This window comes from Gambusia affinis, linkage group LG20 (genome assembly GCF_019740435.1).
Source record: "Gambusia affinis linkage group LG20, SWU_Gaff_1.0, whole genome shotgun sequence".
Lineage (NCBI taxonomy): Eukaryota > Metazoa > Chordata > Actinopteri > Cyprinodontiformes > Poeciliidae > Gambusia > Gambusia affinis.
In genome coordinates this window covers 23077652-23100068 of record NC_057887.1, presented here as the reverse complement: position 1 = coordinate 23100068, position 22417 = coordinate 23077652, and the positions used below count along the sequence as shown (strand labels likewise).

General features: G+C 40.0%; 3 protein-coding genes across 10 annotated transcripts in view; 1 reads left to right on the top strand and 2 right to left on the bottom strand.

Annotated features, from left to right (window-relative positions):
* The window catches only part of LOC122822785 (E3 ubiquitin-protein ligase BRE1B-like), a 19574-nt gene extending 8246 nt beyond the window's left edge, over positions 1 to 11328 (bottom strand). For 2 of the 5 annotated variants that reach the window (XM_044101701.1, XM_044101705.1), the window contains exons 1-15: positions 10475 to 10579; positions 9962 to 10110; positions 9008 to 9175; positions 8104 to 8413; positions 7797 to 8000; positions 6720 to 6811; positions 5803 to 5949; positions 5023 to 5097; positions 4834 to 4953; positions 4577 to 4756; positions 3796 to 3931; positions 2878 to 2999; positions 2518 to 2786; positions 2298 to 2415; positions 390 to 539 (exon numbers count right to left, since the gene is read on the bottom strand). In XM_044101701.1, coding sequence (XP_043957636.1) covers positions 390 to 539; positions 2298 to 2415; positions 2518 to 2786; positions 2878 to 2999; positions 3796 to 3931; positions 4577 to 4756; positions 4834 to 4953; positions 5023 to 5097; positions 5803 to 5949; positions 6720 to 6811; positions 7797 to 8000; positions 8104 to 8413; positions 9008 to 9175; positions 9962 to 10099 — 2229 coding nt within the window. In that variant the 5' untranslated portion in view covers positions 10100 to 10110; positions 10475 to 10579. Of the gene's footprint in view, positions 1 to 389; positions 540 to 2297; positions 2416 to 2517; positions 2787 to 2877; positions 3000 to 3795; positions 3932 to 4576; positions 4757 to 4833; positions 4954 to 5022; positions 5098 to 5802; positions 5950 to 6719; positions 6812 to 7796; positions 8001 to 8103; positions 8414 to 9007; positions 9176 to 9961; positions 10111 to 10229; positions 10338 to 10474; positions 10580 to 11191 lie in introns of those variants that run through there. The other 3 variants (XM_044101702.1, XM_044101706.1, XM_044101703.1) reach the window with 3 other exon arrangements.
* phkg2 (phosphorylase kinase, gamma 2 (testis)) lies at positions 10683 to 16139 on the top strand. Of its 2 annotated transcripts, XM_044101712.1 has the most exons (10): positions 10683 to 10968; positions 11149 to 11252; positions 11347 to 11522; positions 12176 to 12230; positions 12308 to 12373; positions 13266 to 13429; positions 13513 to 13603; positions 14493 to 14646; positions 14721 to 14846; positions 15330 to 16139. In XM_044101712.1, the coding sequence occupies exons 2-10, from the start codon at positions 11158 to 11160 to the stop codon at positions 15573 to 15575; spliced, it is 1173 nt and encodes a 390-aa protein (XP_043957647.1). In that variant the 5' UTR covers positions 10683 to 10968; positions 11149 to 11157; the 3' UTR covers positions 15576 to 16139. The 2 variants fall into 2 exon arrangements, with proteins under 2 accessions (XP_043957647.1, XP_043957648.1); XM_044101713.1 differs by lacking the exon at positions 10683 to 10968 and having other exon boundaries at positions 11069 to 11252.
* ccdc189 (coiled-coil domain containing 189) overlaps positions 16112 to 22417 on the bottom strand; it is an 11203-nt gene continuing 4897 nt past the window's right edge. Inside the window, exons 2-10 of one of the 3 annotated variants that reach the window (XM_044101715.1) lie at positions 21135 to 21203; positions 20180 to 20214; positions 20029 to 20094; positions 19777 to 19940; positions 18747 to 18817; positions 18549 to 18665; positions 17861 to 17936; positions 17731 to 17787; positions 16112 to 16307 (exon numbers count right to left, since the gene is read on the bottom strand). In XM_044101715.1, the coding sequence (XP_043957650.1) occupies positions 16156 to 16307; positions 17731 to 17787; positions 17861 to 17936; positions 18549 to 18665; positions 18747 to 18817; positions 19777 to 19940; positions 20029 to 20094; positions 20180 to 20214; positions 21135 to 21152 (756 nt within the window). In that variant the 5' untranslated portion in view covers positions 21153 to 21203 and the 3' untranslated portion in view covers positions 16112 to 16155. Of the gene's footprint in view, positions 16308 to 17730; positions 17788 to 17860; positions 17937 to 18548; positions 18666 to 18746; positions 18818 to 19776; positions 19941 to 20028; positions 20095 to 20179; positions 20215 to 20430; positions 21073 to 21134; positions 21204 to 22417 lie in introns of those variants that run through there. The other 2 variants (XM_044101714.1, XM_044101716.1) reach the window with 2 other exon arrangements.

The following is a 22417-nucleotide window of genomic DNA, read 5'->3' as shown; positions in this document are numbered from 1 at the left end:
GGAATCCTCTGTTTGAGATCATTGTTATTTGTTTTACACAAAAAAGAAAAATAAAGGCAAAACCAAAAGAGCCGGTTGAATAAAATGTCCTGCAGAATAAGAGGGACCCCGACTTTCACCAGCATCAAATGATTCAAAACAAACCCGTGGGTTCAGATGAACAGGCGGGTCGCCAGGTTTCGGTTCCTCTTCACACGGCTAACATTAGCTTCTCTTTCAGGCAAATGTGACGCTAAAGCTCCAGGTTTCACTCATCTAACAGCTGGGTGGTAAATATTCATCTCAGTTTCGTCACAAAAAGTCAAACATGATGTTTAGGAGCAAACGAGGGTCAACAAGTTCAGGTTTCATTAGCGCTGTTAGCATGTGGGCTGAGGAGCCAAACAAACCTGCTTGGTGGCTGCCAGTTTCTTCTGCAGATGCTCGATGGTTTCCTCTGCAACGCGGATCTTCCTCAGGGCGTCTTCATCGGCCAGCTTCTTGCTCTCCTTCCTCTCCCTCTCCTCCAGCTCTCGAACTCGCATCCTCAGGTCTTCCACCTGGACAGAGAAATTAAAATAAGTTTCCTTCATTCCCAGCAAATTACAACTGTGATAAGATCCAAGTATTTATTCTTAGCTACACATTTAGTTTCAACACTGTAAAAAAATCCAAACAAAGTCAATTTGGTCTAGTTTTGGGTATAAATAACTTTTTAACTTATTAACTTAAAAATAACTTTTCAGCAAGAAACAGGAGTTTAACCTCTAGAACCCGACGGACCCACCGGTGGGTCCAGCTGCCATGTGATCTCGGCTCGCTTAGGGTGTAAGAGATTAAGTCAATCATTTCTGAATATTAATGAAATATTAATATTTCCACTGGCAGATTATTTCACTTATAACGTGGGAAAAATGTCTTGATAAAAATGAGATAATCTGCCAGTGGAACCGGAACTGGGTTGCTAGGCAACGGGCTTGGCTTGGCTGGGGTTGCTAGGTAACGGCACCAATTGAACTGGCACTTTATTTCAAGTATGCTAAGATCTTTGCTCTAGAAAGTAGATAAAAATACTTGGCAAGACTTTTTGCTTTTGCGGTGCAAGAGCGCGGATTAGACAGACTGTAAGTGTTAGCTTCTGCGCTAGCGCTAACACGTTTTCCATGTGCATTAAAGGCACTTTGAAGTATATTTGGTGATTAAAATATTGAAAAGGGCAGTGAAAAACAATTTTATAAGTTGTAATATGGGAAAAATGTTTTTACCAAGACATTTTTTTCATGTTATAAGTGAAATAATCTGCCAGTCAAACTAGTCATTTTTCATCAATGTTAAGGAATTATTGACTTAAACTTAAAAAAGTTACCTGTAAGTTAGTTTTGTCTTATTTCAAGTGTGTGAAGATATTTGCATATGAAAATAAACTGAGAAAGAATCTTTAATTTATCTTCCTCCTGGCCTAAAATTAGATGAAATTGAGCCAAAAATGATTTTATTTCTCTTAAAGGCGTCTCCATTACGGCTGAAAAATATTTTAAAATTGCCAAGATATTAATTGTCTCTTTACTATTACGCCATGTCTGCAATACGCTCTGAGCTTCAGACCCTCAGAGGGTGAATGAACGACCCTGGAAACATAATATCCAACCAGAAAAGTGTCCCAGCTGCCATTTCACACACTGATAAAACCATCTGATGCATCGTGCAGCTCCAGTCTTAAACTGTGCTGTTGGCTAAAATTCTGGGGATGTTTCAGATAAAATGGCTGCCAAACGGCTCTCAAACTTTACAGATGTGCAGATGTTAAATTAATCTGACGCAGCTTCACAGTCTAGAAGAAATTATCTACATCTTCCTCTTCAGTGGTGACAATACTTCTGCTAACCTGCTAATACTTTAGCGCTTTAACTTCCCTTAAATTAATTAACTTGTCAAGCACTAATTTACTTGGTTGTTCTGTAAATTTTCAGTTGAATAAAGTTCCACATCTGTGATGAGGTTTGGATTACCAGCTGTTAAGAACTTTATTATTTTGTTTTCTTGGTCCAAAAAGAAAACAAAAGATTTAAAGCAGCTAACTTTGAGTGTTTGTATTGAGAAACAACTTCTACACCAACCAGAGTTTTATGAACTGAAAGGAAAAAATCTAATTGGTTTATTCAGGTTGGTTTGTTTCTGTTTTGTCTCCATCACTTCCTGCTGAGAAGCACTAAAAATCTGCTATCCTTGTGTCAAACATTTAAAGCGCCTCTTGAAAAGCACTAGCTGTTATTTGTTAGCATCAGATGCTAACGTGAGGAGCGTGTTTTGAAACGAACCTCTGCTTTTGACTTGCGCTCGGCGGCCATTAGCTGCACTTTGTCTCTCTGCTCCTTTGGAGCCGACTTGTACATGTCCAACAGCAGCTTCATCTCTTTCTGCGACTCCTGAGCTTTCCTGATGGAAACAAACATGGAGGAACCGGATTAAACAAACATGGAGGAATATATTTTATAATTAAAACTTTTTCATTATGAGGAAAAAAACTGAAAACTTTACTTGAGTTCGACTCGGAGCATCTTCAGTGTATCCGAGTCTTTCCTCTTCAGCTCGTCGCTGCGCTGCCTCTCTCTCTCTCTCTCCCTCTCCCGCTCTCGCTCGGCCTCTCTCTCTCTCTCTCTCTCCCTCTCCCTCGCCCGCTGTCTCTCCAGCTCCTTCCTCCTCTCCTCCTCTTCCTCCTGGTCTTCTTCTTCCTCCTTTTTAACGTCCACGCCGTCGCTCGTCTCCTCCAGGATCAGAACGCCAGCGTCTCCGCTCTGCGAGCGCAGCTGCCCGGATACCAGACAGACGGCGGGTTAACGGCGGCGCCGCGGCCCGGCAGCGTTCACTTCAAACACCCGATCGATCGCTCCAATCTACCTTATTGATCTCCATCTGTGTTTCCCGCAGCTTCCTCTTGAAGCGCTGCACGTCGCCCTTCAGCTGCAGGTTGTGGTTCTGGAGGCTGCTGATCAGATGTCGCATCTCCCGGTTGATTGGCCCTGAGGGAGCAAAGGTCGAAAGGTCAAAGTGTGAATCTGCTGTTTGTTTTTTATCTTGAATGCAAAATTTTTATATTTTCACTCAGTTTTGCCTTCATTACTCCTCTGAGTGTGTTGTTCTTCCAGCTAATGGCCTTTATTAGCAATTAATCGATTAATAACGATTAATTGTTTCAAACCTTTGTTCAGTCCAGAACCCTCAGTCCTCTTCTCCGTCGCCCCCTGCTGGTCCAGGAGGGAGTTAGATATTCAAATTAGGTCTACAGGTTTCTATCAAACTGTGACCTTGATGCACCGTTAGCTAGCTGAGAGCAACAGGAACGGCTTTTATTTCCTTCATGACGACATTTATTTATAAATAAATAAACTGAATTTAATGTGAGGTTATGGCACAACTTTCTGTTCTTTTACTTCTTTTATTGTTCTTATGGCATCATTTCATTCATGTCTGGACAATAAATTAATAATACATATTGTGATAAACAGGTGATCAATATCAATAAATGAAACATCTGATAGAATATTCAATATTTAAAATACTTTAGGTCTGTGCAATCAACTAACTCTCTCACTCTTTGGTTGCCTAGCAACCTGATGGGCAAGAAGCAGTTCAACCTCCCCACCCCTCAACTTTGGTTGCCTAGCAACGACCTGCTGCGTAACTGGAGCAGCAGCAAAAAAAACCTAATCAATAATTATTGCTATTGACTGATATGAAACCTAATTTCAGTTTTATTATAATGAATAGCGCCGCAGCGTTTGTCATGTGAACAGTAGAGCTGAAGTTTTTGTTCACCTGCTTGCTCATTGGCTGCCAGGTTCTGCTCGAACTCGATGCGCAGCATCTCGTACTCCTTGCGGACCTGCGCCAGCGTGTCCTCCAGCTGGATGACCTCGGTCCGCAGCTTCTTCTGCAGGGAAAGCTCGTCACTCTGACACACAGACAGAAAGCCTCGGTCACCAGAAACACTCATTTCATCTGATTAATCACTATTGATCTCTGACTAACTTTGTAATCCTGAAACATAAATATTCACAAAGTTGTGATTCTAGCAGGAACGGCAACAAAGGGAAAGTTGCTCCACTACACATGCATAGAAATAACAGCAAACATATTCAGTAGACAGATGAGGTACATTTTCTTTTCCAGTTCTTTGGTGTCCGCCCCTTTCTGATGCCGCCCTGGGCAACTGCCCATATGCACGTTTTTCTAAATGTTTTATCGTCTCAAACCAGACATGTCTGGAGATTCCCAGTTTTCCAGGTTTTTGTATCCAGGAAGGTTTAAAGGAAGCCATATTGTTTTAAGCATTCATTTAGAAACTCTCCATTTCCTGTGAAACGACGAGTAATTTGTGAAATTTGGTGCTTGAACATGCAGGCTGACAACGCAACACCAGAAAGTTGAAAAGTGTTCGGTTCCTGCTTCTGTCGAGGAAAACCTTCCCCTTCCGCTGTCGTTCGTTGCTGCTGTTACCAAGGTAACGCTCTGCATCAGACGGGCTTTTAGGCCAAAACAGGTTTAACCTGGAGATAGTGAATGTTCAGATTCAGGGTGTGTGTTTACGCGGACTCACCTCCATGTGCTCGATCTGCCGGAGGTGAGCGTTCTTGGTGGTGAGCAGCAGGGCTCTGGCCTCGTCCAGCTGAGTTTTAACTCCCAGAGATTCGTTGTAGAGCAGCGAGAACTGAGACTGCAGACATTTATATTCCAACGTTTCTTTCACGACTTCTTCTGGAACATTTCGCAGGTCCATCTGAAAGATTCAATGTGGTTTCTGCGTTGTACGTGTGTTTTCACTGACAATGGGACGTGGATAAAAACGGTGCTGACCTTGAGCTTCTCGCTCTCCCTCACAGCCTCCTGCAGCTCCAGCTGCAGCTTCTCTAGCTCCGCCATGCGGCTGTTCGCCAGCTCCTGGTTGTGCTCCAGCTCTGCATTCAGGCTCTCAAACTGAAACCAAAACAATGTTTACAGGTCCTGTAGATCCCACTGTGAGATGACTGCAGCGCCGTTCCTCACCTTCTGGATGTTGAGCGTTATCTGACCTCCTGCTAATCCCCCTGAGCTGCCGGTGCTGCTGTAGCCAGACTTCAGCTGCAGAAACGCAAAACAAGCGTCAGAAACACCAGATCTAGATTAAAATGTGTTTCTTTTTAAGGAACAGACAACATGATGGTGAATTTAGGGCTGAAATGAGCCATCGATTCTATAACTAACTGATTAATCGATGCTTGAAGTAACAAGTAAACAATTTAGTAACCGACTGATGGTAAATTGGAGCAGAGACTCTAAAAGGGTCGTTTGATAAAAGAACAACTCAGTCAAAGTGATCATTAAACCAAAACGCTACAAAAATATAAACATTTTGCATGAAAGATATAAAACAAAATGATATTTTCCTGTAAATATCTTCTATCCAGAACTCCTGGTTCAAATTCTGTAAAAAACCATTTTTTCCCAAAGAATTAGAGGAATTTTTGTTTAATTACAGTTACAACATTTTCCTTTGGGATCAAAGTATTTTTGAACTGAATGGAATTAATAAGCTTTTGTTATCAGTTAATAATTAGTTCATCAATAAATATCAGACCAGCCATAATCTATACTGACGTTCAGTCCGGCAGAAAGTGTTTAGCTTTGCAGATGTTGGATTATTTTTAGTCACAATGCATCCTGTGCTCCAAATGGTCAAACGTTCCCCGGTTCCCCTGGCCCCTCCGGCTCCGTCCACTCAGGATTGTGGAAACTCGGATCCCGGTCCGAGGCCGACAGGTCAGCGACAGGTCGGTCCTGACCCACCTGCTCCATGGCCTCTGCCAGGTGTTTGTTGAGCTTCTGCTCCCGGTTGCGAAGCTTCTCGATGTCCCACTGCAGATCCTCCACCGTTGTCTCCATCTCAGACACTTTGGTTTCTGCACTGGTCACTTTGTCCACCCACTCGTTGTACTGAGAGGAAACAGGCAGTTATTATCTCTCTAACGATGCTCCTCATGGTCCTGCAGTAAAACTGAAACACTTTTCAAGCATTTCAAGGTAGATTTTCAAACTTCAGAGATAAAAATATAAGCTTAAAAAGACTTAATTAATGATTATGCATCATTAATTACTGCTATTAATAATCTCTTGTGATGATATTCTATGCTCTACAACAGGGACAAAGTAAATTAAAGTATAATTAAATGTCATGTTTATAAATCAGACACCCTGAACACCTGACTGAATAAAGAATAAAATAACAAGTTAATAAAATAATTCAACGTATAAAATATAAGCAGATCAATGGAGGCTCTAGCAATAATAAATATAACTTTAAAACAAATGATGTTGAGATAAATTACCTTCCTGTTTAAATTAAATGTTTAAAAACGATATACGAAGAAAGTTTCTACGATTTCAGACTTTTAGCAAATAGAAATAATTTTGTGATTCTAAGAAAGAGAGAAAAGTTTCAGCCTGATTTGACTTCAGTGAAAAATTTAATATTTATCTGAAACATAAAAAAAGTCAGAGATATTATTATAGAATGATTAAGAAACAATATTAATAATAATAATCCAACATAAAAAACTAAACTTTCATATTCAGTTAGGAAAGGAAGAAAACAAAGTTTATTAAATTTTACTTGTCCAAACTTGTCCCACATTATTCATATTTACAAAACTAATCTTTACTCCGTCTCAGTATTTCTGCCCTCATCAGTGACCAGGGACTCGTACCTCCATGCACATCTTGTGATGTCGGCCCTGCAGCAGCGTGGTCAGGTCCCTCAGCCGGACGTTGTCCTCCAGCTGGCCGCCCTCCTCGCCTGCTGACCACCAACAGCAACATTAACACGACGCCGGCTGCTGATCTTTGTTTAGGACACGGGGGCCCAAACTGCGGCCCGGGGCCATTTGTGGACCTTGGAATATGTTTGTGTGGCCACAAACAGCAGTTCAAGAATGGTAGAAGTTTTCCATCATGTGTTTTGGGATGAAATTTTCATGAAAAGTTTTTATGTCAAAACAAAGAATTTCTTTTTTTATTGTCATGTCATAAAAAGTAGAGCCACAAATATCCAGCAACATTTTTAGTCTGAAACATCCAAACCCGTCCTGCTGAACGACGGACAAGTTTCAGAGGGAAATTCTCATTTTTGTTGAAAATCAATTAAAGATTAAAATGGTAAACTAGGGTCATTTTAGAGAGAAAAAAATTTAAAAAGGAGGAGTAAATTTGTGTTAAAAAATAATAAAATTCTGAGATTGATCTCAGAAAGTTTCTTTAAAAAATTCCCAAAATTTCTAAGTTATTTTTCTTGTAGGAATTCTAAGATTAAACTCAAACTTCTGAGTTTTTACTTGCAAATTTTGGAAAAAATTCAAACTTCAAAATTTCTCAGTTTTATTTCTAAAAAATGTCTCAAATTAATCTCTGAATTTTAGAGTTTTTCTAAGAAATTTTTGATTCCTAATTTTTTTCCCTCCCATATCTGAAATGAAAAACATTTCATATATTAATAAAATAAAATAAAATTGAGCGAAAATGTTACCTTACTGCAAAGATTAAGAGAAATGATACGCAAGTGTTTTGTTTTGTTAAAACATTGATTTCTTAATTTATCGCTGTGGAAGATAAATTAAGAAATAAAATTATTTCTTAATTTATAAATTCACAATAAAATTATTTCTGCATTTTCAAATCCACAGAAAAGCTGCATTTTTGGCCCTGATGACTTTAAACTTGGGGATTTTGGTTCTTGGTGTAAAAGGTCGGGTTGCGCGCTGCAGCAGCTGAGTCGTCGTCATGGTTACCTGCAGCCTGGACAGCCGTGCACATGTCATCAATGCGCGCGTGCAGCCGGTCGAAGACGCGGACCAGGTGGCCGATGGCGTCCTTGCTGAACAGCATGCGGTCCTGCAGGTGTAAGCTCAGCTCCTCCTCGCCGCTCTGCTCCAGCGCAGCCAGGAAGCCCTTCGCATTCTCGCTGAGAGGAGGAGGAGGAGGCAGCGACGCATCTGCACACAGCGCAGGACTCAAGCCGTAAAACAAACCGACCGGATTCAACAATCAGATGCTTGGAGTTATAAATGTTTTTCCCCTACAGAAAAAGCTGCTGACCTGTTTTTGGATCAGACGGCGGCTCAGTCGGTGGCGTCAACTCGTCTCCTCCAGCAGGGGGCGCCGGCGGCTGCAGCTCGTCCTGGTGATCTTCCTGCCGCTCCTCCGGCCGGAGCTGCTGGTCCGTTGGGCCGGCTTCGCTCTGGGCCTCAGGCAGCGGCGGCGGAGGAACCACAGAGGTCGGCAGGGTCAGAGCGACGCCATTTTCTTCCATCGCCATGGTTTCCGGAGGTGGGGCTGAGGGCGGGGCGGGGGCAGACGCCAATTCTGGCTCGATGCATTTACGCAAAACTTTGACGTTATCCTCCAGCTGAGAAACATGAGAAAAATATTCAGCTGAAGACAAACAACAACTTCCTGCTTCATTTCCAACAGAAAACGTGACATTTTAGATTTAACTAAAAGACTGCTGGAGCAGATGAAGGTCACAGGTGGATTAAAATAAAATCATTTTTAGCTCCTGCTGCATCCTGGATGCCTCCACTGCAAAAACACAAAATATTACCAAGTATTTCTGGTCTAGTTTGAAATAAGACAAAGTTAACTAACTTACAAGTAACTTTTTAACAAGATATAGAAGCTTATTTTAGCCAATAATTCCTCGATTTCTAGTTTCATTGATAGATTATTTCAGTTACAGCAGAACATTTTTCACTTATTATAAGTGTAAATCTCTGTCAGAACTTTTTCATTAATATGATGGAATCACTGACTCAGAAAAAGCTCCTGAAAACTTTTAGTAAGTTAGTTTTATCTTATTTGAAGTGTAATATATTACTTACAATAAAAATGAGACCAAAAATGCTGTGTAAGATTTTGGGGCAATAAATGTTATTTCTATTCTTCACCTAGAGTTGAATTCATAAACTCTGACCCGCTCCGGCCCTGAATGCGTCACTCGTACCTGAGACCAGTACCGGTTGACTATCAGCAGGGTCGTGTCGTCCGTCGCCTGCCTCTTCTCCAGCTTTTCTATTTTCTCTCGTAACTCGTCCTCCATCGCCTGCCTCTGCTCCAGCCGCTTGCACAGCTTCTTGTTCTTAAACTGCAGCACCTTCATGTCCATTTCCTCCTGCAGAACAGTCACAAAAAAACAGTTAGAGCAAAATGACCCGAGGAAATAAATGTTATTCTGATCTCAGACATTCATGGGGTTTATGTTTTCTGCATTTGTTTTATTGATTTTAGGTTTTAGACTGTATTTTCTGTAACTGCAGAGATTTTTGTTTGTAGCGTTTGTGTGTGTTGGGATTTGGTTCATGTGTTTGTGCTTTATGCAAAAAAATATGAAGATAAACAGAGAGGGAATATGAATAAGTTTACACTTCCACTTATAGGCAAAACAAAACTTTTGACATTCTGCTACATGCAGTAACATTCTTATACATATTAAGAAAACATAAATTTTCTTTCTCAGGGTTTTATTTTTTACTTAGCTTTATATGTATTCACAATAACAAATTCTGCTGGACAATAAAGTGTCCCAGAAGTTATTGCAATAGACGATAATATTGTTGCTTTCAGTAATATAATGGAATTAGATCACATTCTCAAATAATAATAAACTTTATATTATAATGAGCATTTAACTGTTAGACACTGAAAGTGGCTGAGACCGAAACACCAAACTTTCTACCATGTTTTGGTAGAAAGGAAATAAATCATGCAAATGAAAATGATTGAGCTCTTCTTAATTCGATGAATTGATTTATTGCTTATTACGACGTCCTATTATTTAATATTGAATGTTTGTGTTTTACGTGTTGCCATTTGCAGCTTTTGCTCATGTATGCACCGGTGGTGCAGATTTAAATGACAATAATGAACGGAGCTAAAGAAAGGACAGCCGGTGACCCACCGTGGAGGAGATTCCCGCTATGCGGATGGGCTCAATAAGCGTCGTGGTCGTTTTCTCCTCTTTCTTGCTCTTTTTCTCAGGTGGGCCAGGAGGACTGTCCCCTCCCGAGGGCCGCTTCCCTCCCCCGGCACCCGACATCTTTCCTTCACCTACAGAAGAAACACACAGAACCATTCAAATCCACTGTTACTGCGGCTGCAATAATTCAAACACAAACCCAATTCATTTAATAAGAACAAGAAACTGAAAATTGGTTTATTTTACACACCAAAACTGATTAATCCTAAACTAACTCCATGTTTATGATATTTCAGTTTGACGTTCCGCTGAATTTATCCTAGAGCTAGCTTCGGGTTAGCCACACAGCTCCTTTTGTGTGGCGCAAATACTCAGTTATAATCCCCGTTTTCATTCACTGGTTATAAATACGACTATAAAGCATTCGGTGGAAATGTTTTGTATTAACAGAAATAAAAGCAAGCACAGCCAATGAGGAATATCGATGGTACATACCTTCGCCAGCAGCGACTGGGAATATAATTCAGGGGGACGCAACCGGAAATGACGACAGAGCGTCTTCGTCTGCTACGTTTTAAACGGCCACATAGAGCCATAGCGCCACCTAGGCTTCACCATTCTCTTCGTACCTTATAAATTTATATTTCATACCATTAAAAATAACAATTTTATAAATTTGCAAATATACTCACTTAAACGCAACAAGTTAATTTTGTTTGCAGTTTCGGATCTCTGGAACGGAAACACTCCCTGCAATCTCATCTCCTGCCACATGGGGACAGTGTCACTTCATCCAGTCGAAACCGGCGAAAAACGATTTTGCAGGAATTTGACCAGAATGTAAACATTGCTCCGGAGTTGGTAGGGAGATTTATCCATTCTCAGAGCTGCCGGATCACAAACCGTCATGACTTCCAGCGGAGTGAATCTGTTAAACTGACTGGACGTCGTTTATTTAACCGTGTCCCGTTTTAGCTGCTTCCTGTTCGGTCAGTAAACCTTCCAGACCAAACTGGCGCATTTCTTAATTTCCTTTTAAGCTGTTGAGTGTTTTGTTAGCTATAAACACGTGAAGGGTAAAGTCTGCGTATCGGGATTATAGTAAAACACAAAGAAAATAAGTGTTATCAGGAGTTACCGGGGTGGTAAACCTGAGTTTGTTGCTATAGATTCTCATCATGACCAAGGACATCGTTCTTGGAGATGAATTACCTGACTGGGTCGGGGCGAAGGAGTTCTACCAGAAGTACGACCCCAAAGAGGTGATCGGCCGGTAAGTCCAGCTGAGCAGCCGGGGGTAGGACTCAGCGTCCCGCCTGGTGGCGGAGGGAACATGATGTACTTTCCGGTGTGTGCTGCCTCTGCAGGGGGGTGAGCAGCGTGGTGAGGCGGTGTGTGCACCGACACACCGGCCAGGAGCTGGCCGTGAAGATCATCGAGATCACAGTCGAGAAGATGACGGTCCAGCAGCTGGAGGAGGTGAAGAGCTCCACCCTGAAGGAGATCCAGGTCCTCAACATGGTGAAGGGCCATTCCTCCATCAGTAGGTTCCATCAAAACATGGGAAATTTATTTCTGTTATGTTGAGAGTTCAACCAATCAGTCAAGTTTATTTGTATAGCGCATTTCATCAACATGTGCTTGACATCATAAAAACACGAATATAAAGAAATAGAAGAGGCCACACAGTCAACAGTTGAGAAAAACAGTAAACATTTTACATTTTGTCATCATTTCACATCAAAATGTTGGTCAGTGTCTCTTTTATTATAATCAGAGGACCCCAAAAATTATACTCAAGGAAGAGCAGAACTACTTCAACATATTTTTACTCAAGTAAAAGTGAAAAGTAGCCACCCAAGAAATCCTTCAAGAGTAAAAAGTATTTGGCAAAATGTCAATTTATCAATCAGGGTAGAGGTACTTCATAATAAAATTACTGAGGTCAAAGTAAATAGTACAGCGTAGTAAAAATACTCCTAAAGTACATTGTTTCAAACAAAGTTACTCAAGTAAATGTAACTGAGTAAATGTCAGCAGTTAGTACCCAACACTAATAATTCCAGGTATGTCACACGCTCAGTGTAGCTGTGGAATGACACGTTGGTTTGGGGCCCAGTGAAAATCTGCTCAGGGCCCCATGATGCTCTGACCGGCCCTGCTGTTAACACTTTCTGTCTGTCTGGTTTCCTCCAGTCACCCTGATTGATTCCTACGAGTCCACAACGTTCATATTTTTAGTGTTTGACCTGTGAGTATCAAAACAGAGAAATGAGGTGGGAATATTATGAGAATATTTTCTAGATTTCTGTTTGTTTTTATGGACAGAATGAGGAGAGGAGAGCTGTTCGACTACCTCACAGAAAAAGTGACTCTGAGTGAGAAGGAGACCAGGTGAGCCACTGATACTTCAATATTTCTACTGATTGTTACTAATATACTGCTATTAAAAACAGAATTAAACGTTTTACAAATTATTTTGTGTCAATCTGCTCTTGGCTGGAGAGCAAAGGGTCACATCCTTCAGTAAATTAATCGGCACATAATTTAATTTTCTAGAATTCAAAACTACTGACATAAGACATTAAACCGCCTCAAAGTAAACAAATATAAAGAATAAAAGAAAAGGAAACGAATAATCAAAACAACTCAACATTAAGCTTTATTTCCTTCTGAATGTCTCAGAAAACTTTACTTCCTTTCTAACAATAAACTGAGGCAAAACAGGATGCAGATAATATTATATACATCAGTAAATATCTTATAATAAAATAAACTAATTGATAAAAATTAACAAGTACATACAGTAATAAATATTTTAAGAATTGTCAACTTTTAGTTTTTAATATTGTCAATAATATTTAGGGTTGAAGAGATTAATCGTGTTAAATGGATTATTGACAAAATCATCAACTAATTTAGTAATCGATTTATTTTAAATTGGACTCAAAAAAGGCAATTTTCTGGAGGAATAATCAGAGCTGTAATAAATCCAAAATAGTACAGAAACATAAACATTTTGCATTTAATATGAAAAACTTATTTTCCATTTAAAAATTGAATTAAATTATTTGTTTATTTAATGTTTCTAATATTGTATAAAAAAGGTTTAAGTGGATAAATTAAAAATCTGCAGAATGTGCCAATATCCGATTAATAATTAATTACTAAATTGTTTTTAAGAGTGTTTAGTTAATGATTAATGGAATCATCAGGATTAATGGTGTTAATCGTTCCAGCCCAGACAGTGAATGGGAATCATGATCTGGTGTGTTTGTGTCACCAGGAGCATCATGCGGGCGCTGCTGGAGGCGGTGCAGTACCTGCACTCCCTCAGCATCGTCCACCGGGACCTGAAGCCGGAGAACATCCTGCTGGACGATCACGGACACATCAAGCTGTCCGACTTCGGCTTCTCTGTGCAGCTGCAGCCTGGAGAGAAGCTCAGAGGTAAACTGGAGATCCTGCCCAGCAGCGCAGAAACAGAAAAACAGAAGATTTCCTGTCTGAAACGCTTTGTGTTCTTAAACCAGAGCTCTGTGGAACGCCTGGATACCTGGCGCCTGAAATACTGAAATGCTCCATGGATGAGATGCATCCAGGCTACGGGAAGGAGGTGGACCTGTAAGTCTGCTTTCCTCTGCAGCATTTCCCTCGGCTTCCACTCACTGCAAAAACACGAAACCTAACCAAATATTTGTATCTAGTTCTGGTGGAAATATCTTATTACATCTGAGATACAACAAAACTAACTGAAAGAAACTTTTCTGCAAAATATAGGAGCTTGTTTTCAGTCAACCGTTGATGAAAAAGGTCAAATTTTACTGGCGCCGTTACCTAGCAACCCCGGCCAAGCCCAGCCTGTTACCTAGCAACCCCAGCCAAGCCCAGCCTGTTACCTAGCAACCCCAGCCAAGCCCAGCCTGTTACCTAGCAACCCAGTTCCAGGTCCACTGGCAGATTATTTCACTTATAACAAGATATTTATTCCACATTATGAGTGAAACAATTTGCCATTGAAACTAATACTTATTTTAATCAATATTAAGGAATTATTGACTAAATAAGCTTCTACTTCTCGCTGAAAACTTACTTTTAAATTAGTTTCATCTTATTTCAACTGACCTGAGATGTTTAGTGTAGATACAAGACTAAAATTACTTGGTAAGATTTTGTGTTTTTGAGTGGAGATAAGGAAGACTTTGAATGTTAGCTTCTGCGCTAACACTAATTTGGTTTCCACTGTGTGTATTGAAGTAAATTTGGGGCTTGAAATATTTAAAAAAGCAGCTAAAAGCATTTTTTAAGTTACAGTATGGAAAAAATATCTGATAATTTTACTTATTCATACATTTTCATCAATATTGAGGAATTATGTACTAAAACAAGCTCTTACTGGAAAGTTACTTGTTAGTTTTGTCATATTCTAAGACGTTCTATAAACTAGATAAACCGGCCGGTAAAGTTTTGTGTTTTTGCAGTGCTGACCTCTGTGTTTTGTCCCGACCGTAAGCTGGGCCTGCGGCGTCATCCTCTTCACGCTGCTGGCCGGCTCGCCTCCGTTTTGGCACCGGAAGCAGATGCTGATGCTGAGGATGATCATGGAGGGCCGGTACCAGTTCAGCTCCCCCGAGTGGGACGACAGATCCGACACGGTGAAGGACCTGGTGCGCTCCCCGTCACACCAGCATGGTTTTATCAGGGGGCGGTTTGGTTTCTAACGTGTGTCGACGGCCGTCAGATCTCCAGGCTGCTGGTGGTGGACCCGGCGGCCAGGCTCACCGCAGAGCAGGCGCTGGCTCACTCCTTCTTCAGGCTGTACCAGAAGGAAGACGTCCGTCTCTTCAGCCCCAGGAAGACGTTCAGGGTGAGTCCCAGCACAGTCAGAAAACCTCCTAACATTGTATCATCAATAATCCTTTGATATTTATTTGACTTTAGAAAAGCCAGGTAGCTAAGATAATATAATACTGACTGTTTAAGTTACAGAATTTTATGCACAAACCTTTTTCCTGTTAAAAGGGATGATATATGAACTCGACTCTGTTGAGCTTTTATGTCACGTTATAAAGACATTTTATGAGTTTTCAACTTTTCAAACACAGAAATGTTCAGGTTTTAACTTGGAAACGTTGGAAAGATTAACTTCAAATGCTTTTGTACTTTCATATTTTTGAGACTTTCTGAGTTTCGTCTCTAAATCTGAGAGTTTTTCTCAGTTTTTCGGCTGAAATGATTTTGTTTCTCTCTGCGGTGGCCGCGACTCGCCGTCCTTCTACAATAACAGCAGCTTTGTGACTAAACTCCAGATGATGATTTGCAGCGCTCTCTCTCTCCTCGTCTCGTCCAGGTTCTGATCGTGAGCGTTCTGGCCTGCATCAGGATGTACAGCCGGTACCGCCGGGCCCGACCTCTGACCCGGGAGGTTCTGGCCAGAGACCCGTACTCGCTCCGCGGCGTGCGGAAGCTCATCGACGGCTGCGCCTTCCGGATCTACGGCCACTGGGTGAAGAAGGGCGAGCAGCAGAACCGGGCCGCTCTGTTCCAGAACACGGCCAAGATCGTCCTGCTGAGCCTGGAGGACTTTGAGACGTAGAGCCGCTGTAAAACCTGAGCCGTTGCTTTTAGTTTGTTTTTATTTAACCGTGTGCATGTTGCTGCCACGTCGTGTTACTGTCTAATTCAGGGATCAGGAAGTGCGACGCCTGAACGCATCGCTGCGACTTCAAGATGCATCTGCTGATGTTCCTTATCTGTCTCGGTCCAAGATTGTCACTGAAACGTTTTTTCTGTTCAGACTTCATGCGATGCACTTTGTAGAGGAGGACATGTTGCACAATCATTTCCATAACTACTCTGTATGTTTAGACTTTTGCCTGCAGAAGGAAACTGGAAATGAAAACATTCAGATGTTATTTTTATAGCCTGGTTATTTTAACTCTTCCAGAGTTGCATGTTGGTACTGTAGGTTACTGTAGTTGTGATTCAGGCATTCCTCAACAACGTAACCACTCACTGATGGTAAAAGCTAGCAGCAGCATTCCCGACTCTTTGCTTTGATCATTTCCATTGAAGTGCCTGCTTCAGGATCGTACTGTATGTGAATTCAAATGTTTTACTGACAATAAAACAGATGTTTAGGTAGTTTAATTTAACGTTGGCACGGGCAGTTCTGGTTATTTTTTGCCCTTCTTGCCGGATTTGGCGGACTGGGCTCTGCTGCTCTGCTCGGACACCGTCTCCTTGATCCGCTGGTCCAGTTGCTTGGACACCTGCTCCATCTGCTCCTTGACCTCCTGCTGCACCAGGGCCTTCAGGTCCACGGAGGCTGGAGGGACGACACACAGGCCGTTTTGATAGCCGCCTCTGATAAAACATCTCTAAGTAACCTTAGAATCACAGATGCTGTCTGTGAACTTACTTTTAATTAACAGTTTATTAGATTAAAATAGTTCCCATCGGAGTGGGGCAGCAACTAGTTACATTTACTTTAGTTACCGTTTAAAAGTACATTTCAGGTGTACAATGTACTTTTATTTGAGTCAAATTTCTGGATTTTCTTCCCATTGAATGAAAAACAAACATGTTTTAACCAAAAGATCACCAGACACACACACACACACCTGCAGTTTTTGTTAAACTGTATGTTTTCCATCAAAAGAAACTGATTTGGAAAAATTCTATTTTATCAAATTTTTATTATTTATTTGAATTAAATCATTTTGGTCATTAAAACACCATAATTTCCACGTAACTTTATATTTAATATTTTTAAATATTAAATGATTAATAATTTGATCAATTACTCTATTGATTAACAACCTCATATTAGACCTTTGTTAATGTTGTAGTTTGACCGCCATCCAGCAGAGGGCGCCGCTGGTCATCCCTACTCGGAGCCATTTGAAACAAAGATGGCGGCCAGACAGGAACGGCAAAGGGTCCAAACAGAGTCCCGTGTGGGATGTAAAATCCACTTTATGCGGTTCTGTTTTGAACTCTAAACGGTAGATAAACTCCGCAGCGGACAACAGAGGAACATTATAACAAGATACTAATAAAAACCGGAGATTTTGAGGATTGTTGTGAGTTAAATCACTTCATGGAGCGAAGTTTGAACTTTCCTTCTATCAACAACAGACGGTATTTCTGCATTAACGTCTCTGTTCATGTGGATTAACTTCCACATTTTATTCGTTTCATCTTTTATTTTCTATTGAGAAACTTACGAGGTTCCTGTTTTTCTAACTATACAGTTTAATAATGTGAGAAAACCATAATTTTCTGCCCATTCAGGCAGTTTTTTAATGCAACTGACAAAAATGTTAACATTTAATTCAGTTTTTTATTATTCATATTATGAAAACGTTTGGATTTATGTTATTAAAAGACGGTCAATTCTCTCGACTGAAGAAAAAAACTGTTTTTTAAGAAAATTACCACTTATCAATTTGTTGTTAGTTGATTGATGAGAATCGATGAAGGTCTGAAAAATCTGCCACCGCCCCTTTTATTCAGCCAGCAGATTATTTCACTTATAACGAACATTTCCTTCGTACTAATTCTTCATAAATATGAAGGAATTACTGACTCAAAACAAGCTCATATTTCTTGCTGAAAAGTTATTTGTAAGTTAGTTTTGTCTTATTCCAGGTCTACTAAGATATTTGCTCTAGAAACTAAAATCACTTGATAAGATTTAGTTTCTCAAATCGTCATCAGTTTGTAGTAAACTGTAGAAATCATGTTACCTTCTGCAGTTTCTTCCTCCATGGCCGAAGTTTTCTGTGTCTCAGAAGAATCGTCTCCTGTTTTGGATGAAAAGTTTTTATTATTATTTTGCCTCCAGTTTTGATGCAGGTTAAACAGAGAAACTGTTACCTTGTGCGGCGGCCTCGTCTGCAGCCAGCCCCTCCCCTCCCTTCCCAGAATAAGTTAAAAACAAATCAAGTTTTACCTGTTGGGAGATTTAAAAAGGAGAAAATAATTCAGTGTCAACTTTACTCCACATATTTACACATGAACGAATCAAAGAAAAGAAAATATAAATCCCAAACTTCTTTTCAAATGTGTAAGAATATTTTGATATTTGAAAAGAACATTTTCAGAGGAAATGAAGTTTCTTCTCAAAGTTCTGAGATTAATCTCAAAATGTTTGTTAGCAAATTTTTTTGACTTTTCAAACTCAAAGATTTGAGTTTTTCTAGCACATTTGTGACTTTTATCTGAATCTTCCTTATTTGCTTGTTTTATGGAAATTTTTGAAATAAATCTCAAAACATGGAATGTTTTACTTTCCATGTATTTTTATTTAAAGAAAATCTTAATTTTTTCTAGCAAATTTTCAACTTTTCAAACTCAGATATTTTCCTGTTTTTTCTAAAACAATCAGATTTTATTTTCCAGAAATGTATTTATTTATTTTTTGTATCTACTAAGGCCCTTCTGCCGTCCAACAGGACTGATTTTACTGCACATGGGATGAAAATCCTCAAAGTTTCCCAACTAAAACCGTCCTTTGGGATTTTCCATGCTCCCACTGGAAGACGTCGGGCTGAACAGACGTTACCTGCGGGGTGAATATGTATTTGTAGAGCTTGTCGTGCCGCAGGTAATGGTCCTGGATGTAATTTAAAACGCAGTTGACCTCCTCCAGGCTGAACAGCTTTAAGCTGAAGGGAGGCCTCTGGAGGAAGAGAGACGAGCGCATCAGGAGGGAACCCAAAAGTTCAGCTGCGACTAAAATAGGCCTGTTGGCGACACACACCCTGACGGAGTGACACAGCAGAAGATCGTTGCAGTATTTGAAACACTGCTCAGAGTTGTTGAGAGGAGTTTCTGCAAAATGAAGGAGGATATTTCCATTTACTCAAAACTAACCTTAAAGATGCTGTTTGCAACAGATAAAGTTTCAACAAATAAGGTTTTTACATATTTGGATAGAATACCAAAAAAACTACAGTAGCTCTTTAACACACTGAAAGGTAAAAACTTTCCATCCAAAAACAGCAAAAGTATTTGGTAAAAAGTCTGAAGTACTGAGTTATGATCAAATTATCAATCATTAATATTTAAAAATGACATCATCATCAGAGGAAATTATACGGTTAAGTGGAAATTTTGGTATTATTTTAAGAACCAAAATTACAATAATTCTTAAAAGTAACAAAAAATAAAATCAGGCAAAAGAAACATTTTTCTAAATCAGTTTCTGTCAATAAAAAACTGATGAAACTTCAACAGAAACTGCAGCTGTGTGTCTGAGTTTGGTGAATTTCTTTTGTTTTTCATTCACTGGGTAGAAAATACAGAAATTTCACTCCAGTAAGAGTAAAAATACTGAATAATAAAATTATTCAAGAAAAAGTAAAAAGTCCAATGTAGTAAAAATTCTTCTAAAAGTAAATTTTGAGTTTCTTTTTTAACAAAAGTTACTCCATTACTACCATACTCTGGTTGTAACACAGATAAAAATGGTTTTCCTGTAAGATAAGTCGTCTCTCGACTTTAACACGTTTAGCAGCGTACAAGGATGACTGACAGCGCTAAGCCCCGCCTCCTGGCTCTGATTGGTTGTTTTTGGTGCATTTCTTCAGAGAGGAGGTGGATTGGAGCGATCTGTTCACAGATTATCTGACTCCTCACAAACTGTCACCACATACAGGCAGATCTAACCAATATGTAAACAACATATTCTAAAATAAAAGTTACAAACTGCACAGTGGATTTTTAACCTAAATTATGCAGTACAGTGTTGTATGCAATGCTTCATAATAAAAACAGCTGAGTTTTCTCACCGATGTTGGCCTCGTGGATGGACTTGACGATGGAAACCAGTGCAGACGTCTGCTCCTTACTGAAGCCCTGCTGCCTGCAGAAAAGCACCGTCTGGACGTACAGCTCCAGCAGGACTCCTTTCTTCGGCTCTGGGAGGTCGACAGCCAACACGCTGCACAGGGCACTGCCACAGACCAGAGGAGGCACCGATTAAAACATGGAGCCTCTCAGCATTCAGGAGCCAAAGGATGTTTGACCGTAAACAGAAACACCTTTCCAGATCAGGAAGGGACTGAATTTGGTCGATGACCTCCATGTGGTGGAAGCTGATGTCTGTCCTGGGAAGAACAAGTCCAGGGTTAGAACCTGATGTTGGGCGATTTTTGGTGTAAATAAACCAAAACGCAATGAAGATGATGTCACCATAGCAACAACTTTGCTTTCAGGTCCCGAGGTACCTATGGGGAACAGGAATCTGTTTTTATTACCTGGAAAAATTAAACCAAGGTGAAAATAATCATGGAGAAACAACGTGTCTTTCGGGGCCCTACTTTTACTCTAACTTTTAGGTTTTTGTATAATTTTTGAGAAACAAAAGAACTAAATAATAATTCAAAATAAACGTACAATTAAGATAATAAAGCAGCAGCCAGCTGGCTACGTGAAGAGCTTACCTTAATATTAGAGTCCATTTTATTTCTTCAATTAACAAACTGCAGCAATTCAGAACTAAAAACAAAAAACTGTTAAATGCTCATTTGCTTATCAACTTAAAATACCCGTTAAATATGCCAAAAAATAAACATAGAGTTTGGTAAATATTAAATATTTGGATTAGAGGATCTATAACAGACCGCAAAGCGACTGCCAAGCTTCTGTTTGAGTCAGTGGTAGCCTAGCAACGGCGCCAAGTCAGTTTCCGGTTTCCGGTAACTAAAACCGTTCCCCCAAAATATTAGCATGGAAAGAAACAACACTATGGTTTTATGAATTATGAATAAACACGACGAGGACGCAACATATCCACAGAGGCCACCGTGCTCACTGCTGCTAGCAATTTGAGTCCGTGGTAACCTAGCAACAGGGCTCAGTCAGTTTCCGGTCTAGCCTAACTAAAACCTGTTCCCCCAAAATATTAGCGTGAGAAAAATTAACATCATAGTTTCATTTAAGTAAGTCATGAATAAACACAGTGAGGACTTAATATCCATCACAAAGGTCATCATGCTAATAACTGTTAGCCAAATGAATAAATAAAAATATTTTTTATTGGCGCCCACAGACAATCTTCTAAGGGGTGGCCAGACCAGGTCAGGAAAACTGTTAAAGTAAACAATAAAAACATATTTTTTTAAAAATCAATAAAAAATGGCTTCACCTCAGCAGAACTGTGCATGAAACCAGTGGCGGCCCCAAGGGGTGGCCAGGCGGGGGCCCATGGCCAAACCTGGTAAAAAGATGGCCGCTCCTTGAGAATAGTGTTTAGTCTATGGAAAGGTCATTACATAATCATCACACAGAATGAAATATTTCCAGGCTTTATATCTTGTAACTTTGGTGATTTCAGCTTAAAGAGACTGAAAACAGAGTCTCTGAAAGTTGAGAGGAAGGAAGAAATATCAGATAAGCAAAGGATAAATGCTGTGTTTAGCAGATTTTGAAGCATAATCCAGGCAATAATCTTCAGGATCATCACAAAACATAACATCTAGAGCCAGAACTCACGGATGAGTCCTAACTCTGGAGGAGCTGCACAGCTCAGGTGGAACAGTCTGTCTGTACGACTGTCACAAATCTGACTTTTATGGAAGAGTGACGAGAAAAAAAAGAAGCATAAGAGATTAATTTGCAGTTAACCAGAAAAAAATCAAGGCAGAGAGGAACCTGTCTGTCACGGCGGTGGCAGAATCATGATGTGGGAATGCTTTAGATCAGCAGTATCAAAAAAAAATTTAAATATAAAATGTAAAAATTTTTTTATTGTAACTTTCTCTCCCTGTTATTTAGTTTACTCCAAACTAAAGAAAACTTTTATGGAATCTGTAAATCGTTGAAAACATAAAAAAGGCTTTTGCCTCTTCAAAAAAGAAAAACAGATAATTGCCACAAGTTTCTGGTTCAGTTCTTTTGTTTTTTACTCTTCGTGAGCGGATGAAAAAAAATCATTCCAATGGCCACAAATGGCCCCTGGAACACAAATGGCCCCTGGAACACAGTTTGGACACCAAGTTAAACTGGATTTTTAAACTCAGAAATCAGTTTAAGTTGGTAAAAAAAAACTCAGGTAGAAACTTGCACGAATTTTATTTCTAATGACCCGAATTACACTTTAAAATACCAAATATTACTTTATTTCTATTTGATGAAAGAAGAAATTTGACTTTTTTTTGGTTTGGCAGTAAAAACATCTGATGTTTTCACAGATCACTGATCATTTTTTCTCTCTTGCTACCATTTGTTATCAAGCAGATGTTCCTTTAACACTAGAATTACCAGGGATTTCAACCTCCTCCTAGAAGTCCCGAAAGAGGGTCAAAAGACCCTGAGTCCAAACTGACGACTCTGATGGCTCAAATTAGCATCCCCTCTTCAAATGTAAATATGGCCATTGCCTGAGGAATCAGGAGGGGGGGAGGAGAGCCGTCAGGCCAGAAGGTAGGA